The sequence below is a fragment of the Chiloscyllium plagiosum genome, unplaced genomic scaffold (genome assembly GCF_037043375.1).
Source record: "Chiloscyllium plagiosum isolate Xiang-an unplaced genomic scaffold, Cpla_swu_hap1 HiC_scaffold_7, whole genome shotgun sequence".
Lineage (NCBI taxonomy): Eukaryota > Metazoa > Chordata > Chondrichthyes > Orectolobiformes > Hemiscylliidae > Chiloscyllium > Chiloscyllium plagiosum.
In genome coordinates, this window is record NW_028270145.1 from 71,383,969 (window position 1) to 71,406,689 (window position 22,721).

At 39.0% G+C, this 22,721-nt stretch overlaps 1 protein-coding gene across 3 annotated transcripts in view; it reads right to left on the reverse strand.

The window, feature by feature from the left end:
* lrp2a (low density lipoprotein receptor-related protein 2a) overlaps positions 1 to 22,721 on the reverse strand; it is a 337,835-nt gene that overhangs the window by 70,296 nt on the left and 244,818 nt on the right. For all 3 annotated transcript variants that reach the window (XM_087989117.1, XM_043693942.2, XM_043693941.2), the window contains 8 exons: positions 16,600 to 16,719; positions 15,129 to 15,245; positions 13,819 to 13,935; positions 10,803 to 10,940; positions 8,836 to 8,958; positions 8,595 to 8,723; positions 5,767 to 5,898; positions 1,988 to 2,119 (listed from right to left, as the gene is read on the reverse strand). In XM_087989117.1, the coding sequence (XP_087845243.1) occupies positions 1,988 to 2,119; positions 5,767 to 5,898; positions 8,595 to 8,723; positions 8,836 to 8,958; positions 10,803 to 10,940; positions 13,819 to 13,935; positions 15,129 to 15,245; positions 16,600 to 16,719 (1,008 nt within the window). The remainder of the gene's footprint in view (positions 1 to 1,987; positions 2,120 to 5,766; positions 5,899 to 8,594; positions 8,724 to 8,835; positions 8,959 to 10,802; positions 10,941 to 13,818; positions 13,936 to 15,128; positions 15,246 to 16,599; positions 16,720 to 22,721) is intronic.

Below are 22,721 nucleotides of genomic sequence, written 5' to 3' on the forward strand. Positions count from 1 at the left end.
TGAAATGCCCTCCAATAGACGTACAGTTCAACGGCATGGGAGTGGATAAGGGATACTGGCCTTGCCCATATCCATACAAGTATGAAGAAATAAAACAGCACCAACAAAATCAGGTCCAGCATGACTTTGGGCAGATGTATATGTGTATGCAGCAGACATAATTTTAGACCACAAATGACCTCTACAGCGCCCAAACAATGAGCGCTATTAAGTCCAATCCTGTGCCACAGGTTTCTTGTGTGGAGTTCAGCCTATCTGGTGGACAGGAAATGGATTCACTGGTATTCACATAATATTTTCACTAAAATGAAGCATGCAAAGAGTTTGCAGATTTCAATATAATTTTAAGCACACTTTATTTTCGTCCTATTTATACAAGATACCTAAAGAAAATTCTCATCTCTTGGTTGTTCCACAAACCTAAAACTCCTTCAACCCTTCCTGTCACCTCATCAACATTTAATCATACAGAACTTGAGTATGATGAAAAAAGACACGTTTTATTGATGCTTTTTGCCATGCACTCGAGGAGAATTTGCAAGAAATGTCAATGTAAATGAAAAACAACTTGTATGCTGTTTGAAAAGAGAGTGCTAATCGGTTGGCAAGTGGATTCTGATTGGTAGAGGAGTTACCTTGGAAAATGCACAGTTAGATGATGACTGACGGTTAAATACCATGCTTTCTTTCAATTTTAAACCAGGCAATTTGTCTTTGGTGCAGTCCTGAGAAATGAACCAGAGAATGGTGCTCAACTATTTTCTTGAGTTGAAAGAGATGCAGTATGCATTCAAGTTCTCTCTGTCCACAAAGAACAGATGCTGTGTCTTAATATGCACAGGTTGTGATAAGTAGAAGTGAACCACACTTACTCCATATGCTGCCCAACTAACAATACAAATGTCATTCTCAATATAAATCTTCACAGAATTCGGTTTATTTAACAAACATTGTCTAATTTTGGAATTACTTTAAATATTTGCCACTGTGGTTTGAGTTTGCAAGAATAGGCTCATTGGGTGTGGTCAGTACCTTACCTGTTGCAAACACTCAAAGAAATATGTTGTTAGATATAACCTGCCAGTCCCTGGGGACATATGGCCTATGTATCCAGCATCACGCAGGTACTGAAATTCATACATCACATAACACATTTCTGTAATGGACAAAAAGTAGTTGTGGATTGACAGCAGCATCCAGTTAGGGATGAATACCATTCTGGTTGCTAATGCGTAGGAGCAAGGCAAATATTCAAACATTTGAAATACCTTCCAATCTGAGATAGCATGGGCACTTTTCAGAACTGAATTTGTCGACAGTAAGCCCCTGCATGAGTTATCATAGCATATGGCAAGAACTGATTCATCAGAGTAGCCATTATCCTGCAGGATGTCTTTGATATGTCCTATTTAACAAATAAGTCAAAGACATTTTACAAGGTTGCTGATAAGGCCAAGCTTGTGTGTGGAACTGTAGGAATCTAATTGTGCATATTTTTAGTAATATTTTTGGTAAGCATATTTTTAACCAATAAGATTAAAGATGGGAAGAGAAATAGCTGAATGAACGAATTGGATGGTGAATTAAAGCAGTGAATTCAGTTACAAATTGGATACAGAAAGAAATATAAAGCAAGGATTATTAAGAGAAGATTGAGAGAGAAAACAAAATAGAAAAAAATAAAACTATTAAAATTAATATTTTAAAAATTCCCTGAACAATATAAAGGAATAAGATCAGTCATTTTTTTGGTGCAGAAGACTTGATTGGCAAGCATTAATGGGTCATCGTGTCACTATTAAGTAATTCTAATAGCTTTAAATGTCTGGTACACCGACTTTGTGTCTACATCACAGACACAGCAAATTCATGACATTCAATACATGTCTATGTGAGGCAGATCAGATGAATGTTGTAATTGTTCTTTATTTGACCTTATGGTGGCTGAGTACATAAAAAGAATAAATAAACAATGCAATGCAATTACCAGTTGCCATGCACTGAGTGCCATGCTCCTCCACAATAGATCGAAATCCCTCAGCACAGAAACACTCATAGCTTCCCTTGCTATTTTTGCAATTGTGAGGACAGGTGCCAAAGATCTCGCACTCATTGATATCTGAACAATGAGAAAAATGTAGTAAGAAAGCGTTTGATGCAAAGATTCAATTTCAAACAAACTGTGAAATTAAACACTAAATGATAAGATGTACAACTTACACTATGGACGTACATGGAATAGTGTAGGTTAGATGGGCTTCAGATTGGTATGACGGGTTGGCGCAACATCGAGGGCCGAAGGGCCTGTACTGTGCTGTAATGTTCTATGCTCTACACCTTCATTCTTGAGCCTTATTTTACAACTGGTTCAAGACTCCTTCCTCTTTTCCAATAAAAATGATATTAGTTCTCTAAAATCACATCTGTACCTTGTCAGGAGTAGCAGATTTAAACTTGTGTCCAATAGTTGACATGTGACTCAACACAGGAACAGCTTGTTAATGTAAATCTCACTTTTACTGCAGCAATATATCCCTAGGGTTCATCATATGAGACACTAACAACATATCACACAGCTCTTAGGAAAGTTGATCAAATATTTGGTCAAAATGATAGGTTTTAAGGAGTGTCTTAATGGAAAGAGAGAAGTAAAGCAGTGAAGAGATTTATGAATGGAAATGTAGAACTTACGACTGAGAAAGTTAAAATGCACATTTTTCAAAGATGTTGCAAAGAAAATGGGGAATGTGCAAGGGGTCACAACTGGGGCAGCTCCTATATTTCAGAATATGGACACCTAGTAGGTAGTCGTGGCTGGATTTGGTGGAGTCAGGGGCATGGAAGGGGAATGAGAAGACATGGGGAAAAAGAGGGAAAGTGAATAAAGAATATTACAAACAATTACAGATGAGAATATTATGTTGCTTAAAGCAGTCTGGGCCACCAAAGAGGTCAAATCTCCAAACTCTTGTTACATTGCCTGGTGAACTAGATTTGCTGATGTATGATGTGGCTGAGGCAGTTGCCTAGCTTGGCCAACCACGATACCTTTCTAATGGGACAGCAGTTCACCAGGTCTGGGAGAAGGTGGCAGTCAAACATAGTGAAAGACCATGACAAATTTAGGAAATTGTAAAGACGCTAACAAGGTAAGATTAGCCAACAATATCATAACTCAAAATATTACCCTGTGCCAATATTGCACATTTGCTACTTGATCTATGCCAAGATGTCACAACCTTAAAGATTTTCACTGGTTAATAATGCTTCAATAGATCATACACTGAAATTTCACTTCTAAGTTATCTTTTACAGGCTGCACATTTTAAAGCTGCTATAATATCAGCCATGGACATGGATTTGGATTTTAAAGTTTCTTTACCAATATGTTTGAAATTGGCGGTGGTGGGGTCACTTATAAGATCCAGCACCTGGCATTTTCTCCATTTCCCAGCCTGCCTCCCCAACCTATCCATTATTTTACAGGCAGCAGTGGAGACACCTGATCTTTGGCATATATGGTGTCCAAATGATGACCATGTAATTGTGTAATGTGGTGCCCACTGCTATTATAAATCACAGAATCACAGAATCCCTACAGTGTGGAAACAGGCCCTTCGGCCCAACAAGTCCACACCGACCCTCCAAAGAGTAACCTACCCAGATAAATGTGACAACTTATATCAGGCAAGCTGATATGGAGGAAAAGAGGAGGAGAAGGCATTCTTTGTCAGTCTTCTATGCCCAATGGATGCCATGATCCCTGGCCTCATATTCATGCTCGTATCCCCAATTTCCCTGACAACCTTCTTTGAGGCATGCCAACCAGGTCCCACAAACACCTTAGACTTATCTCCCATTTGTATCTATAACTTCCCTTTCCTCAGGAACCAGCTGTGATCCTAGCAATGCTCCCTGCTCAGACTTGGCACCGTTGGTCTACAGAGCTGTTGGCTAACTGGTTTGGCCAAAAAACCCCTGAGACAGGCTGTCATTCCTAAATGGGCTGACATCTGACCTTCGGCATATCAAGCCTCTCTGAGGATAAAGTGACTAAAAGGACAGCTGGCTTTGTTCTGGGGATTAGTCCCCAGTATTTTATTTGATGGGTTGGGAAACAGGTTGCCCCATAACATCCAGTCCATGGGACTGGATTCCAAATGAATGCTGCTAACAGCCAAGTCTGTTTCAGCACCACCTTACTGCCTCTATCATCACTTAGTTGCCTGGCAGGTAGAACTTTTTGAATAGCAGTGGGAAGGGCCACTACCACAGTCTGCATTTTTCTGTTATCAGTTTCTTCTGCTGCCTATCACCTCAAGTTGAACCAAGTTGTTTGCAATCTAACTATCCTATTTTATTATGAACTAATTTTCCAACCCAACTTCCTTTCCATCACTAATATCAGCTAATAATATTTCAGCAAAGACTCTGATACAGATATCTTTTTCATTCTTGCATAACATGTGGCATCTCTAGTTCAATCACAATCGATGTTCAATTGCAATGTCAGCAGGTAGTGTTGATTCATCCCTTTGAACTGCTGCAGCTCAAGTGATGCAGGTTCATCCAGTATTGTTCGGAAGGGAGTTGCAGGATCTTGACTCACTGACAGTAAAAAGGACCTATTGTTCAGAGTCAGAAAGGAATGTGGCTTGAGGAGTTTCTTAACAGGATGATGGGGTCCCAATGCATCTTCTGCCCTTGTTCCTCTCATCTTTAGGAGTTGCAGGTTTGAAAAGTATTATTGAAGGTACCTTGGTGAGTTGCTGCAGGGCATTGATACACACTGTTGTGTCTATATGTATAGTTGGTGCAAACAGCAAATGTTTAAGGTGGTGGATGGCGTGCCAATCAAATGTGCTTTGACCTTGAGAGTATCGAGCTTCGTGAGTTTTTTTGGAGCTGCGTTCATCCAGGTAAGTGGACAGTATTTCATCACACTTTTGACTTGTGTCTTGTACATGGTCAACAAATTTTGTGAAATCAGGACATGAGTTATTTGCTGCAGAACTCACGGCCTCAAACCTGATCTTGTAGCAATTAATGGTGTAAAAGTTATTTGTTTTCCCAAATAACATCTGACTCACTTATTAGCACTGTAATATATTTGTTCCGAGTTCTCCACCATCTCAAACTCAGCATCCTAACCCTTGGATTCAAAACCTTACATGGCATCAACTGTCTTTATCTGCATAACCGTTGAACATTCTAAAACACTCCTGTATCCTCCAACTTCAGACACATGTACATGCCCCAACTTTTCTAGCCATATCTTTTAATACCATGTCCTAATGTTCTGTACTTTCCTAAACTCTCCATCTAGCTGCCTGTTCCCCTACTCCTGAAAGACACTCTTTAAAATCAATTGCTGTAACCAAACCTTTAGCCACTCCAGTCAAGAGCTCATTGTTCAGCTCAATGCTAATTTTCAAACTAATTTCACTTCTTTGAGCAATTTTGTTTTTCTGCATTTACTTAAATTCAAGTTGTTGTTGCTACATCCTGAAGTTAGAAAAGTCAGGACTTCGGATATGTGCTCAAAAAGAGACTCTGAATGAAGCTTTCTGACGTCCCCCTGCCGGTGTACATTTCAACAATTAACAATATTTCACTAGAAAAAACACAATTTGAACAGAGGAACCATTTCTTTGTTTGCTTTCAAAGATCAATTTTTCTAGCAGTTCATTTTTTAAAATCAGCTAGTGGCTTCAAAAAGTTACCAATAAGCAGTTACAATATATAAAGCTCAGATTAGAGATTTACCTTCACAAGCATTTGTATCATCCTCCTTTACTTGGTACCCAGGCCTACAATAGCAGATAAAACCACCATTGTTCAGATCTGTACAATTGTGCTCACAGAGGTTTTCTGCACAAGATCGTGTGGTATCATGATCTACGGAAAGTGCAAGGTATTTTAATAGTGGGAAAATTAGATATTTCTTGTTAAAACTTACTTCAACATGACAACCTGTGACAAAAGATATATGAACTTTATTGGAAAGAACATGCAAGATATAATTAATAATTAAAATTCTGGACCCTTGAGTCTACTCGCAATCTTGCACTGAATCTCATCTGTTATACTCAAGAGCTCAATGGGAGAGTTTCATTTTACCCAACACCCTTAACTGAGAACATTCTGCTAATTCTTATTTGGATGAAAGAGGAATTATAGTACAAATAGATCTACTAGGTTCTGCAGTGCTATAGTAAGCCGTCATTGCAACCAAGGCTGCAGCTATACCAAGAAACTTGGCTGAAACTATAATGAAGTTACATTTTAGCACTAAGCACAGCTACAGAAAGTCTTGTGATCATGTACTAATTTGCACATTCTTATCTTTGTTGTTTAGCCACTTTTGTTAAAAAAAAAACAATTTAAGAGTAGACGCAGGAACACACATACTCAGAATATTCATCAGATTTTACTGAAGTTTATAAATAGGCCTAAGAAATTGGCTGCCTACCATAAGTGTAAAATCACTTGTAGCTTTGCATGGGGTGCAGTAAAAGTGTGTGGGTACAATTAATTATTTTGGTTTTGCCTAAGTACACCAGGAAATCAGATAACTTCTCATTCTTGAGTTATACTCTGCTGTTAATTGATAGGCAAAACTGCTTTTAATCAACCCAAAGTTGTTGTAAAAGAACTGAAAGTACTTCTAGAATATTGTACATAAATTTAAGATCTCACATTAAAATTAACATTTTGACTGGCTTAGAGTTTGCTGTGTAAAGATCATGTAAGGATTGGGAAAAATACAAAGCTGAAGCCACTGTGAATCAACTCTACTGTTGTAAATGGCTACGTGCTTTAAATCTAATATTTCGCACATCCAAAAATTTAAAAGCCCAAAGTTGTTTTTGAAACAGCATTCTTGCAAGTCACATATTATCACCACTGATTTTTTTTTAAAACTAATAGTCTCAACTGTACAGTTCATAAGTCATTTTCATGGAGTCTATTAAGAGGCAAAAATAAATATATAGAACAATACAGCACAGAACAGGCTCTTCAGCCCTCGACGTTGTGCCGACTTGTGAATTAATCTAAGCCCATCACCTTACACTATCCCATCACCATCCATATGCTTGTCCAAGGACTGTTTAAATACCCCTTATGTGGCTGGGTTAACTACATTGGCAGGCAGGGCATTCCACTTCCTTACCTTCCTCTGAGTAAAGAACTGCCTCTAACATCTGTCTTAAATCTAGCACCCATCAATTTCTAGCTATGCCCCAAATATATTAGACCATAATCATTTAATACATCAACAACAGTCAGGATTTCCTGTTTATTTTAGAGTTTGTGGGTATCTGGTTGACTGATACTGTGTCACATATTATACTGTTGTACAGTATTCTACATATGTATATTATAAATTTTCTTTCACATTGCTACCAAATTTATACTGCTGTGTACTCTGAAGACCAATGCCAAATTTATCATTGCTACTCTTTACATCTGACAATTTCAATAGATTTCAAAGTTAGAATCACTACAAAACTGCAAATTGATCTTGAATTGTTAATCAGAATTATCTGACATAAGAAGATACAGGGCCAGAATTTCTGGGAGTGGTGTTTTCATACAGTTTACCACTCTGACCCTTCTTTATTTTATAAAGGAGGGAACTCTGAATTTCTGAAAGGATATTCTGTTCAGGCTCCCTCAGAGATTAGAGCTGTACTTCCATTTTGACAGTTCTTTCATAGAGTAGAATTATATGGGGAAGGAAAACCGCATCCCCATTTCACCACAGTTAGCGAATGCATTCTAAAATGTAAAGGTTCAAACAACCATGTTGATAGCTGCTGTCAAAATGTCAGTATATAAGGCAAGTGGGATATTAGGATGCTGGGATTGTGTGTAAGGTGCCAGATGTATAGGGAGATAGGTTGCCAGGTAAGTAGTGAATTGTTGGGAAGGAGCTGCACTTGGGTAGGATGCTAAGGAGAAGGGGGTGGCTGCCTAATCATTACGGTGCCAGACTGCAAGATGATAAGGTAAGTGATGCAGTATTTAAAACAGGCCAGGAAGTTTGTGGGAAATCATGTCTAGCAGGGTTGAGGATATTTGGGCCAGGTGCATGGGGATGGGTTTGTGTTGGGTTTCTGGGGAGAGGAAAGATGTACCAGACATGATGGTGTCAGGTTGGGTCTAATTTAAATTGACTTTCTTGGAAGGTCTGAGGTGTAGAGGAGTTGTCCAATAGAAATTCAATTTCTGGGGCAATTCCTTCAGAGACTGCTTTAATGACAATTCTGCAGAGACCCTAAATACAACTTCCATATATTCTGGAATAATGACTGTCTAACCAATGGAAAATCTGGACCATTAATTCAATTTACTGATATTTGCTAATTAGATAGTCAATTGATTGATTCAGTTAGTATTTTATCTAAAAGGTCTGCCATTCATCATTGTACTTTTCACCTACAAGTTAATATTCTGTGCAGCTTTTAAACTTTACTGTCATTAGCATCATATAAGCAGTTGCAGTTATTCCAGTATCATCACCTTCTTCCCTTTTTTGCTGTGCATTACACCCTATATATGAGCATCCAAGTATGTATCTGCATACTTACTGCATCCCAATTCATCAGATTGATCAGCACAGTGAGCATAATTATCACAAACATGTTGGACAGGAATGCAGTTTCCATTCCCACATTTATATTCCTCAGTTGTGCAAGGATGAGGTGTAGCTGGTTTACCTAATTGTGAAATAAAATTTCCATGAAATGCCATTGTTGTGTATGTGCATACATAAAGTTATTGCTTTTTATCAGCCAAAGCAGAGATGAATAACTGTGAACACAAACTTACAGTTTTCTTCTTTTTCATCACTTCCATCTCCACAATCATTTACATGGTTGCACAATTCATGTACGTACACACAGCGATTATTATCACAACGAAAACGGAAAGGAGAGTCACACGGGATGTCCACTAGAAAAGAACAATTGTTTAAAAGCTTTGATATTTGGTGAAAATAACAAATTGCTAGTATTCCCGGCACTTGGTAACCTTAGCGAGTCTGGTGAGCCTGTGGAATTCACTACCATAGAGGTCAAAACATTGTATGGTTTCAAAAAAAAGTTTGATCTAGCACTTAGGGCTAATGGGATCAAAGGATATGGGAGAAAAGTAAGAACAGGCTACTGAGTTGGATGATCAGTCATGATCATAATGAATGGTGGAACAGGCTCGAAGGTTCCTGCTCCTATTTTCTATGTTACTATGTTTGAAATCTCATGTATTTATTGATATTGTAAGTCTTATTCTAATCTGCATTGCGCACTTCTATGGCCCCATACTTATTAGATTAGATTAGATTACATTACAGTGTGGAAACAGGCCCTTCGGCCCAACAAGTCCACACCGACCCGCCGAAGCGCAACCCACCCATACCCCTTACCTAACACTACGGGCAATTTAACATGGCCAATTCACCTGACCTGCACATCTTTGGACTGTGGGAGGAAACCGGAGCACCTGGAGGAAACCCACGCAGACACGGGGAGAACGTGCAAACTCCACACAGTCAGTCGCCTGAGACGGGAATTGAACCCGGGTCTCCGGCGCTGTGAGGCAGTAGTGCTAACCACTGTGCCACCGTGCCACCCAAATTAGCTGCTGATGAAGAGCAAGGATTGGTGTGTCAAAGAACCAGCACAGGCATGATGGAGGGAATGGTCTTCTGAGCTGTAATTTTGTATGATTCCATGATTCTGCACAAAATAAATATCTATAAAAGGGTAAATAGCAAAACACTGGCTTTGTAATGAAGTTGGGAAGATGATCTTCTGGAAAGTATGGGTCAGTGGTGCTCACTTCTCAACTCTTCTTCACACTGTACTTCCATGAGGCACTCAGTTGAACCCAAAGAAGAATGTGGAACAGAGAATGTACTTAATGCAGAAAAAAATTTACACCTTACTTCTCTGATGTATTTTAATTTATTAAATCCTTGTCACTGTACGCTGTCCCATCCTGGTTATTATCCTGGTAAAGCTCATTACTTTGCTCTTCAGTTCAATATTTGAATATTTATAGGATACACCTAATCATATTGGTGAGATAACATGGAGAATTGGTGGACTCTGCTTTCCTTTGCTGAAACTCCACAGACCATAATTATTTTCAAATGCAACAATAACCCCTAACTTCTTAAATAATGGTCAACAATTTATTACAGTGCCCAGAAATGCACTATGCTACACTGATGAGAAACATTCAAATTCTCACACTATCTCACATGTAGTCTCATAAGTGAAACTGGAGGAGAAAGTGAGGACTGCAGATGCTGGAGATCAGAGCTGAAAATGTGTTGCTGGAAAAGTGCAGCAGGTTAGGCAGCATCCAAGGAGCAGGAGAATCGACGTTTCGGGCAAGAGCCCTTCTTTCCTGAAGAAGGACTCATGCCCGAAACGTCGATTCTCCTGCTCCTTGGATGCTGCCTGACCTGCTGCGCTTTTCCAGCAACACATTTTCAGCTCATAAGTGAAACTGGCAGTTCAGTTCTTAGTACCCAGACAGTGAGTTCATTGTCCACAGATTCTGAGTGAACCTATGGAAATGTATTTCACAGCCTCACAGTGAGAGAGATGTTAGTACCATTTAATTGAAATGAGACCAACTATCTTGAATTATATATCATTCAAATATGTCAAGGGAAAGTCAAAGGAACTTGTATACTCTTAAATGTTCGATTTACAAAAAGATGCTATCACTTCTAATGAAAGATAATTTCATTTTTATTAAGTTTCACAAAGCTCACTGAAATGGCTTACAGCAATGGTGGAGCTCTTCATCAGATCCATCTCCACAATCATTGTCACCATCGCACTTCCAGTATGGTTGCACACAAACATGGTTCTTGCACTCAAACAGGAAGGGTGGACAATAGGTTCCATTGGGATAACGAGTTGCTGTCAAGGTTAAGGACATAAATGAACAATTAGGAAGATACATTTCTAATAAATGTTGAAACATACTTCCATACACCAAGAATGCCACACATCACAAAGATAGCTCCTCAGTGACAGCAGAATATAAAATGGCTGCACTTTTAGTCACCTATAGTACTTTACATACCTGACTTCATTCTTGCTTTATTTTGCTACCTGTTTTCTGTCCTTTTTACTCTTAGAGAGATTGGGGAGTAATTGCTGCCGGTAATGAGCATTAAGAAATCTTGGCCATGCTGCCCCATTGATGTGTTAGCATTGATCAAATTATTTCATTAGGAAGATCATCATTGTCCAAGTTCATTTCTAGCAGAAATCACTGAATTGCAATCAATGGCCAACTTTCTTCCATCTAACCTGAGACAGTTGCAAACCTGGGACTGTACTGGCCTGTCTGTTTCAGGAACTCATGCTGAATCCTTGGGAAAGCCAAGATCTTTAGGCAATCTTGACGAAGGTATGAATGTCTAATTCATCTCTATCATAATTCTAGAAAACTCAAAACTTGTTGACAACTCTAAATTGGGAGGTACAAAAAATACAATGGAAAACTGCTGAAAAATATCGGAAGACAATAACAAACTTGCAGAAAGTACATTGACAATAAAGGTCAATATGCAACATATTAACATGAGAGGTACATTTTGTTAGAAATAATCAGGAGGTTATATATCTGAAGTACAGATATATAAATTACTAAAAGCAGCAATGAAGGTTAGTAAGGCCACAATAATAGCAAAGCACTGGCATTCATGTCTAGAGAGACAGAATGGAAAAGCAGAAAATTTAACTTAAACGTCTGGAGCATTTGTTAATCTGCACTTGGCATACTGTGCACTGTTCTGATTTCTATATAATAGATAGATATAATCAGTACTGGACAAGGGCATAAATGAATTTACCAAAGTGAATCAAAACTGAGAAATTATATACATCAAAACAAAACTGTGTATGTTGGGGCTATTTTCTATTTAAAAGTGAAAATGGAGGTGTGACCTGAGGGAGGTTTTTAATATTATGAAAGTTGATGGGATAGAATTATTAGGAAATAGGCAACCAGCCCCACTTTCTTGACATGCAATACAACTTACACTGACCTTCCTAGTTCTGTCTTTCTGCACTGTTTCCACTAATTTCACAGAAAATCACAGTAACTAGAATGCATCTTGCTGGGCTTTCATCAGACCTCTGGTCTGAAAGCTGGCTTCAACCATTTCGAACCTTCATTGTATCCTCAGCTCTCCTGAATCTTCATACAGGAAGAGCTAGCCATTTGAATACAGAACTGGCTCAAAGGTAGAAGACAGAGGCTGGTGTTGGAGGGTTGCTTTTCAGACTGGAGGCTTGTGACCAGTGGTGTGCCACAAGGATGGTGCTGGATCTGATGCTTTTCGTCATTTATATAAATGATTGGGACATGAACATAAGAGGTATAGTTAGTAAGCTTACAGATGACACCAAAATTGGAGGTGTAGTGGACAGTGAAGAAGGTTACCTCAGATTACAACAGAATCTTGATTAGATGGGCCAATGAAGTTTAATTTAGATAAATGTGAAATTAGACAAATTTAGAAAAAATTGCATTTTGGAAAGGCAAATCAGGGCAGGAAATATACACTTAATGGTAAGGTCCTAGGGAGTGTTGCTGAACAAAGAGACCTTGGAGTGCAGGTTCACAGCTCCTTGAAAGTGGAGTCACAGTTAGATAGGACAGTGAAGAAGGTGTTTGGTATGTTTTCCTTTATTAGTCCGAGCACTGAGTTTAGGAGTTGGGAAGTCATGTTGCAGCTGTACAGGACATTGGTTATGCCACTTTTGGAATAATGGGTACAATTCTGGTCTTTCTTCTGTAGAAAGGATGTTGTGAGACTTGAAAGGATTCAGAAAAGATTTACAAGGATGTTCCTAGGGTTGGAGGGTTTAAGCTATAGGAAGAGTCTGAATAGGCTGGGGCTGTTTTCCCTGGAGCATTGGAGGCTGAGGGGTGACCTTATACAGGTTTATAAAATTGTGAAGGGCATGGATAGGGTAAATAGACAAGGTATTTTTCCTGGGGTGGGAGAGTCCAGAACTAGAAGGCATTGGTTTGGGTTGAGCAGGAAAAGATTTAATAGGGACCTAAGGGGAACTTTTTCACGCAGAGGGTGGTGCAAGTATGAAATGAAATGTCAGAGGAAGTGGTGGAGGATGGTATAACTGCAACATAGGAAGAGTTTGGAGGGATATGAGCCAAGTGCTGGCAAATGGGACTAGATTAATTTAGGATATCTGGTTGTCATGGACAAGTTGGACTGAAAGGTCTGTTCCTGTGCTGTATATCTCTGATTCTTTGACTCCAATCCACACTTTGCTCTTCAGTTTCATATCACAATTGCTTAACATTTGGGTTACTATTACTGTAAGTGCAATATTTAGCAGTCATAAAAACTTAAATAAAATAAAATAAAGAATTCTAGTCAAATGTATCAATGAGAGAGAGTTAATTCTCCCTTTGTCTTGATACAGCCTTTCTGATTTAATGGCCTTTCTACAATACATAGTCATAATCACAACTCTTTTCCTTTTTTAAAACTGTGAAAAAAAAAATCATTAAACTAATTTATTGCCTTTTCTGAAACTACATTAAATGCTTCTATTTCTAAAAGTTCTCCTCTAGTTTCCACCTTTGTTAGCTGTATAAGAGATTGACGAAAAAAAGTTCAGATGAAGTCTCTCAACTCCTTCCATTGTTAATAAACCTGCTTTACGTTTCCAGCTTCTTTGCTTTTATTTCATTGTTCAGCTGTTTTTTTTTGTAATATCTAGCTTTTTACAGAATTGTGTGCTTAAAAAGACTTACGACAGGCACTTTCATCAGAGTAATCTGCACAGTCAGCATTCCCATCACACCTGAACCTTTCAATGATGCAGTGACCACTAGAACACTCGAAGTAACTGGGCAGGCATGTCAGCAGCTCTATAAAATAAACACATAGGTATACATAACATCAAAATCAAGCCAGGTTTTGATGAGAAATACTGTGGAATATCTCAAATTCATCGGCGTACCAGAGGCTCACTCTTTCTATGTGGGACCTGAGGGAACAATCAGATGCAATTTTTAAAATAAAGTTTCTTTTTAAAAAACATCTGAGATGATCTTGATAGCTCATGTAACTGGTATCTCCAATTTCAGTTAATTATTTTGATGTTATGACAGCATCACAATCTGGTCGTGAGGGTTGGTGGCTCATGAGATATAACCTTAGCTCCTATTCCCTTTCAGTTGTCTTAACCAAATAACTATTTATTGTGTAAAAACACTTGAAATTGCTAACACAAACTTTTTAAATCATTGTTCTATTCCATCAAGATCTACAGCATCCCATAGCTCCCATCCAACTTGCAGATCAATCCTCAAAGCATTAAAACTAATTAAGACTTGAGAATACAAATACTTTGTTTATCCGGTTAACAACTAGCCATTAACTTCATGAGGCACAATATAGTTGAGCAAACTTTCACATGGGATCTTATTAAAGACTTTTTAAAATCCAGAAGCACTCACCAAGCAGTGGCGAGGTCTGAAGGTTACAACTTACCTCATTTAAAAATCTGGTTACAACTAGAATGAGGTTCCTACTGTAGTTCCTCTCACATATTGCTGGGGGAGGGGGGAGCATGAGGCTCTGCTTGTCAAGCACAAGTGATATTCTGCCAATTGAAAACCTGATTTACTGGCATAAGAACTAATTCGGTAAGGAAAGCTGTCATAAGAGAAAAACGTTGGAATTAGGTTTCCAGAGGCTACTCTTTGTCCTCAATGTTCTGACAGGTTCCTTCATTTTAGCTGCAATAGTGAAAGAAAATCATAGCAAATAATAATCTATTTAATAGGCCATCTATTGCTACTTCAGAAATGGCAATGGTACATTTTTTCTATTGTAAGCCCTCCTCTGAAAGACCATTAGAAAATCCTTCACACATTTTAATTGTTGAAATGTCATCTTATTCATCTCCACCATTTGTGTTCATTGTTAGTTTATCTCAGAACTTTCCTCTGTGACATTAACAATCTTTGGCGCAATAGTTCTATAAATAATCTTTTGATTCTTGCAAGATACAGGAACACATATTTTGTTCTTCTATATTCACTAGCTCTGATCATACCACAGTCTCGTTCATCTGAGTTATCTTCACAATCATTATCGTGGTCACACACCCAACGTCTAGGAATACACCGCAGATTGTCACAGCGGAATTCACTTTCAGTACAATCACGAGGTCCTGAAATAAAGCATAGCTGCATCAATCAAACATGTGAAGTCACAAATTAACATAAAAATTATGCCAATAATTTTCCATCATCTAAGACTATAGTCTAATTGGTCCATCAAAACATTCTACTGTAGAATTTAGAAAATTCAAATAGATCCTCATGATAACAGAGCGCCATCTTCTGAAACAGAAACAGAAATTACTGGAGAAACTCACCAGATCTTGCAGTATCTATGGAGAGAAAGCAGAGTTAATGTTTTGGGTCTACTTCAGAATTTGAAATGTTCATTTTGTTTTCTCTTCACGGATGCTGCCAGACCTGCTGAGTTTCTCTAATAATTTCTGTTTTTGTTCCAGATCTTTAGCACCACAGTTCTTTGTTTTATTATCCATATGTTCCAATTCAATGCTCACATCAAGTTTGGAATAGGGGATCAGTGTGATAGGTAAACTAGCTTGATTTATAACATCAAGGCATAAAATGGTTTTTAATGTAGACAATAAATTGCTCGTAGTCACAAAGTATTTACCAGGTAGCATATGAAGATTAAATTATTACTTGACACTTCTCAATATAGGGAAACTCTAAATTTCTATCTGCTTGGTGAACGTTCAATGCTCTGGACTGGAAATCAATCATATTCTTCCCATTGCTCTGTGAGGACTCAGTATTGAAAGTTAGCACATAGGTACGTAGGCATGTAGTTGCTATATTAGAGTCACAAATTCAGATCAAGGAAATTGGTCATATTGGTCACAGATACAGCACATACCACAGAATCAAAGTATTTACAATAAAGCTGCTGACTGTGTCAAAATGTGAGAGACTGGTAAACAAACATTCCAATAGATAATGGAAGCATTGAATAGAAACAATTTACACCATATGCAGAGAACAATAGTGCATTGAGTTTACGAGTTAGGAAGTCATATTGCGGCTGTACAGGACATTAGTTCGGCTGCTTTTGGAATACTGTGTACAATTCTGGTCTCCCTGCTATACGAAGAATACTGTGAAACTTGAACAGATTTAGAAAAGATTGACAAAGATGTTGCCAGGGTTGGAGGGTTTGAGTTATAGGAGCAGGCTGGATAGGCTGGGGCTATTTTCCCTGGAGCATTGGGAGCTGAGGGGTGACCTTATAGAGGTTTATAATATCATGAGGGGCATGGATAGAGTAAATAGATCTGCTGAGTTTTTCCACTGATTTCTGTTTTTTGCATCTATAAAATTATGTTTATTTTGGTAAACCAAACAGAATGTTTATATTGAGGGAAGGATAAAACTAGAATTCACTGGTTGGATCAAATGCCCTGCTCCTCTGTATTCCATGTAATTTATTTGTTTAATGTCATCACATACTGCAATCACGTTCATCAGAATCATCACCACAATCATTTTCTCCATCACACTTCCAGCGAAGTGGAATACACCAATGACTGTCACATCGGAAATCGCCCACAGGATTGCAAGTAAGATCCTCTGTGAAAATACAGAAAACAACACATTCATGACTCCATTAGCCTTAGGATATTATATGCAGATAAATACACATGTTACACTTGTTTCATACGTAAACACATGTACAATACATGCATAATATGATAGTTTTCAATTTGTGCACAATCAACAATCTAGGCATATATTGCTTGAGGTTTCCACGAAATTGAAAGCAAAAGCCAAACTTGATCAGTATATCTGTTTTTATTGCCATTAAGGTGTGCTGGCATTATTCAGTGCAATGCATCAAAGACTATACAATACAAGATACAATACAATAGAGCACAGCCCACCTAGCTTGCGCCGATTCCTAGTCCTTATTTAGACCCAGTACTTATTGTCCATATATGGTTTCTGTCCCTCTGTTCACCTAATTTTCATGTATCTATCAAGATACACCTTAAATATTTCTAATATGCCTGCTTCCACCACCTCCACTGGCAGTGCTTTCCAGGCACCCACCACCCTGTGAGTGAAAACTTTTTCCCACACTTCTCCCTTAAACTTTCCCCTCTCATCTTGAATGTGTGGCCTCTTGTAGTTGACCTTTCCACTGTGGGAGAAAGTCTCTGACTATTCAACCTATCTATGCCTCTCAATTTTCTTTTGAGACAGAGTCATTGGCAGACCTCCAAGAGGTTGCCCCTGACCCATAGAAAAGTCTTTCCAGTAAAAACAATATGAGTTTATCCAATCTCTTCCCATAACTAAAACACTCCAGACCAGGCAACATCCTGTTAAACCTTCTTTCCAAAGCATCCATGTCCTTCTGTAGCATGGCAACCAGAGCTGCACATAATATTCCAAATGTGACCTAACTAAAGTTTTGTACAGCTGTAACATAACTTGTCAACTTTTATATTCGATGCCTTGGGTGATGAAGGCAAGCATGGTGTATGCCTTCTTGACCACCTAATCCACCTATGTGGCCACTTTCAGGGCTCTGTGGACCTGTACACTCAGATCCCTCAGTATGTTAATGCTCCTAAGGGTTCTGCAATTTATTGTATAGTTCACAACTGACTTTCACCTTTCTCGCATTTGTCTGGATTAAACTCCATCTGCCATTTCTCTGCCCAAATCTGCAATCTAAATCCCGCTTTATATTTTGACAATCCTCCTTATTATCTGGAAATCTACCAATTTTGGTATCATCTACAAACTTACTAATCAGACCACCTACATTATATATATACATATATATATATTATGGGTCCAAGCACTGATTCCTGCTAAACATCTAGCTACTAATCTCCATTCCGAAAAGCACTCTTCCACCTCTACTCTCTTTTTCTAGGATTATGACAGTTTTGTATCCAACTAGCCAGATCACCCTAAATCTCATGTACCAGCCTGCCATGACGTAGAACCTGATCAAATGCTTTACTAAAGTGCATGTCAACAACATCCACTGCCCTTCTGTCATCAAATCAATCTTAACACCTCCTCAAAAATACTCAATCAAGTTGGTGGGACATGACTTTCCCTAAACAAACCCATGCTGCCTATCACAAACAAGTCCATTTGCTTCCAAATGTGGATAAATCCTGCCTCTCAGTATCCACTGTAACAGCTTTTCCACCACAGACCTCAGGCTCACCGTCTTGTAATTACCTTGGTTTCCCTTCTTAAATGGAACAATACAAAAGATTGAGGAACATTAAGCACAAATTACATCCAGTGCAAACTGAGTTTCTGCTGTCCTTTGCACTGGTTTAAATATGATGTGGAGGTGCCAGTGTTGGACGAGGTGGACAAGGTCAGAAATCACAACACCAGGTTGTAGTCCAAGGGGTTTATTTGAAATTACAAGCTTTCGGAGCACTGTTCCTTTGTGAGATGAAGTGACTTTGTCAACAAAGGAGCAGTATTCAGAAAGCTTGTCATTTCAAATAAACACCTTGGACCATAACCTGGTGTTGTGTGACTTCTGACCTGGGTTAAATATGTTGAACTTGTAACCTGACCTCAGCCACAAAATTGGTCATACCCGCAGATCATATTAATAAGAGTACGTTCCAACAGTTATTGGTAGAACAGAACTTGAATACTGATGAAGGAGAGAGACAGAAATGTAGTTGAAAGTTTTTCATCTTGAACACAACAGAGCGAATGCAAGAATGCCAAATTTCATGATTACAATTTACACAATAGCATAAAAGATATAAATATCTATGTAGGCTGCAATGGTGAAAAAAATTCCTTTATGTCAAGTCAAGCTTGGTGATTATCGACATTCGCTGCTACTATTTATAGAACGCAAAAAAAATGTCAGAATTAACTGACAACATTCCTGAAATTTTGCTTATAGGACTAGTGGGACTGCAATAAATTACACCATTTTTTGCTTAACATAGCAATACCAGATTTTAATTTCATCCAAAATATTAGGAGTCCTAAACAAAAACTATACAAGACAATTTTATATGGTGTTAGAGTTCTCTCTCCTGATGTAAAGGAGTATTCAAAATACGTTAAATTTGATTGGTTCTCATACATCACTGCAGATTCCAGATCCCTGACATACTTCTGAATAAAATATTGGATGTAACAGAATTATACTAGTACTTTCCGATAGAAAATTGTTCATCATGATTGTATGAAGCAATGTCAATTCTTCACACTGTAGGCAAAAGGCAAACAATCTAATGAAACATCAAGGGGCAAAATGGAAGGATTAAACAGGCCTGAGTTAATCATTTGTGATCGCTATAGGTCCAAGTTCTAAGACCAAATCTCTCACAGAAACTTAAAGTGAAACTCAATCTCTATGTTATGCTTCACATAAAGGAAAATAAATTAGAACTATATACAGTGATATTCCATCTGACTTGGCTGAGATCAAGGAGAGAAACAAGACGTGGAATAGACTCCACTTTGGAAGTTACCTTCTAACATACAAAGCAGTTGCTAATACCAGCACCAACAGTTTCATCAGTAGCAGGTAAGTTAAAACCACCAATATGAAAGCATAAAATAATCACATTAATTCTCCAAATGTTCTATAGGGAATCTGCTATTCTGAAATGAAAATCTAATGTTTGAAGTATTAAAAGGAATACCAAGGTTGGACATTAATGGTTCAAAACATACAGATGATGTAAGTAGGGAGTCTGAAGAAAAGTTAACTTTCTCTGAAGGGAATGGGCATTCTGTTCCTAGATGATGACAATGTTCTACTTTCATTCTGATAAGCTCAGTTGCAATGGACATCTTTTGTTTTCTTTCTTTCCTACCTCAGGAAGATTTTGCAACTATTGCTGAGGGTCAGGAACTCAAAGGTGCATATTACATCCCACCATTCTTACCAGTTAGGTTTCAGACTAATATCGGGAATGGGCAGAGGACTAGGTCTGGATCTTCAGAAGTTTAGAAGAATCAAAAGTGACTGCATTGAAACATACAAGATTGTACGGGGTATTGACTGGGTAGTGGATGTTGCAAAGGTTGTCTTTTGTGGGAGGATCTAGAACTAGAGGTCACTGTTCAAACATGATAAATTAAAACAGAGACGAGAAAATATTTTTCTCTCAGAGGATTGAGTGTGTTTGAAAATCCCTTTCTTAAAAAGCAGAGGCTGCGGAATCGGCAATTATCAAATTGATGAACGATTATCAGGGATATGCAGGGATATAGAGGTTAAAATCTAATAAGCCATGATCGTACTGAATGAGGCAGCAGGCTTGAAGGGCTAAGAGATCTACTTTTGTTCCTTGTTCATTTGTTGCTGTAAACTAACATTGTATTGTGCAGTGACAGTTTCTTATCTCGTATTTTTATAAGATCAAAATCATTTCCAGACTATTTAGAAGAAAATCAAAATTATATATACCATGGTCAGGATTTTGGTACTGTTTGTGAAGAAAGAATGGCGCTCACCCTTCAGCTACCTGACAGCTATTCACTGACTTTTGTGCGTTTCTCAATGGAGTTTCCTCTGTTCCAGCATCTAACTCTGGATAACACCCTCCACAAGGTATCAGCTGTGTTCAGGAGATAAAGAAACAGCAAGGCTCTTCAATCAGTCAGATAGATTGAACAATCCTCACTCCGACAAGCATAGATGAATGGGGGGAGGGTGGTGTGCACATAAGTAGGTTAAAAATCACACAACATCAGGTTATAGTCCAACAGGTTTAATTGGAAGCACTAGCTTTCGGAGCGCAGCTCCTTCATCAGCTGGTTGTGGAGTACACAATTGTAAGACACAGAATTTATAGCAAAAGTTTACAGAGTGATGTAACTGAAATTATACATTGAAAAATACCTTGATTGTTTGTTAAGTCTCTTATCTGTTAGAGTGACCATGTCAGTTTCACGTAGAGTCATAGAGATGTACAGCACGGAAACAGACTCTTCGGTCCAACCATCCATGCCGACCAGATATCCCAACTCAATCTAGTCCCAACTGCCAGTACCCGGCCCTTATCCCTCCAAACCCTTCCTATTCATATACCCATCCAAATGTCTTTTAAATGTTGTAATTGTACCAGTCTCCTCCATATCTTCTGGCAGCTCATTCCATACACGTACCACCCTCTGCGTGAAAAAGTTGCTCCTTAGGTCTCTTTTATATCTTTCCCCTCTCACGCTAAACTTATGCCCTCCAATTCAAGACTCTCCCACCCCAGGGAAAAGACTTTGTTTATTTATCCTATCTATTCTCGTCATGATTTTATAAACTTCTATGAGGTCACCCCTCTGCCTCGGATGCTCCAGGGAAAACAGCCCCAGCCTGTTCAACCTCTCCCTATAGCTCAAATCCTCCAACCCTGGCAACATCCTTGTAAATCTTTTCTGAACCCTTTCAAGTTTCACAACATCTTTCCAATAAGAAGGAGACCAGAATTTCACGCAATTTCCAACAGTGGCCTAACCAATGCCCTGTACAGCCGCAACATGACCTCCCAACTCCTGTACTCAATACTCTGACCAATAAAAGAAAGCATACCAAACGCCTTCTTCACTATCCTATCAACCTGCGACTCCACTTTCAAGGAGCTATGAACCTGCACTCCAAGGTCTCTTTGTTCAGCAACACTCTCTAGGACTTTACCATTAAGTGTGTAAGTCCTGCTAAGATTTGCTTTCCCAAGATGCAGCACCTTGAATTTATCTGAATTAAACTCGATCTGTCACTTCTTAGCCCATTGGCCCATCTGGTCAAGGTCGTGTTGTAATCTGAGGTAACTTTCTTCGCTACACCTCCAATTTTGGTGTCATCTGCAAACTTACGAACTGTACCTCTTATGCTCACATCATGTACCTGCTGTGCTTTTCCAGCATCACTCTAATCTAAACCCCAGGCGTGTTTGTGTGTCTGGGGCGGGGGGTTGTGAGTGTCTGTGAGAGAGAGTGTATACGTATGTGTGAGAGTGTAAAGGGGTCTAAGTCTGTTAGAGGGTGCATGTGAGAATGTGGGAGTGTGCGTATCTGTAGGAGTGTGTGACAGTGTCTGTGTGCGTATCTGTAGGAGTGTGTGTGTTCGTGTGTGTGTGTGTGTTCGTGTGTGTGTGTGTGTGTGTTCGTGTGCGTGTGTTCGCGTGTGTGTGTGTGCGCGTACGTGCGCGCGTTCGTGTGCGCGTTCGTGCGCGCGTTCGTGTGCGCGTTCGTGCGTGTGTTCGTGTGTGTGCGCGCGGATATATATAGCAATGGTGGTCACCCGTAACGTGACATGAACCCAAGGTCCCGGTTGAGGCCCTCCCTATCGGTATGGAACATAGCTATCAGCCTCTGCTCGGCCACTTTTCACTGCTGCCTGTTCTGAAGACCACCTTGGAGGATGGTCACTCAAAGGTCTGAGGTTGAATATCCAGGACCACCAAAGCTCAAACAGATCATTGTTCATAGCGAGCTGCCCAGCTTTCAGGACAACTCCATACAACCCTGTCACGGTAGGTGTCTCAAGATGTGTCAGAGTGTGGACATGGATACCATCATTACTCGTGGGGACACCTCCCACCATGTACGTGACAGGTACTCAT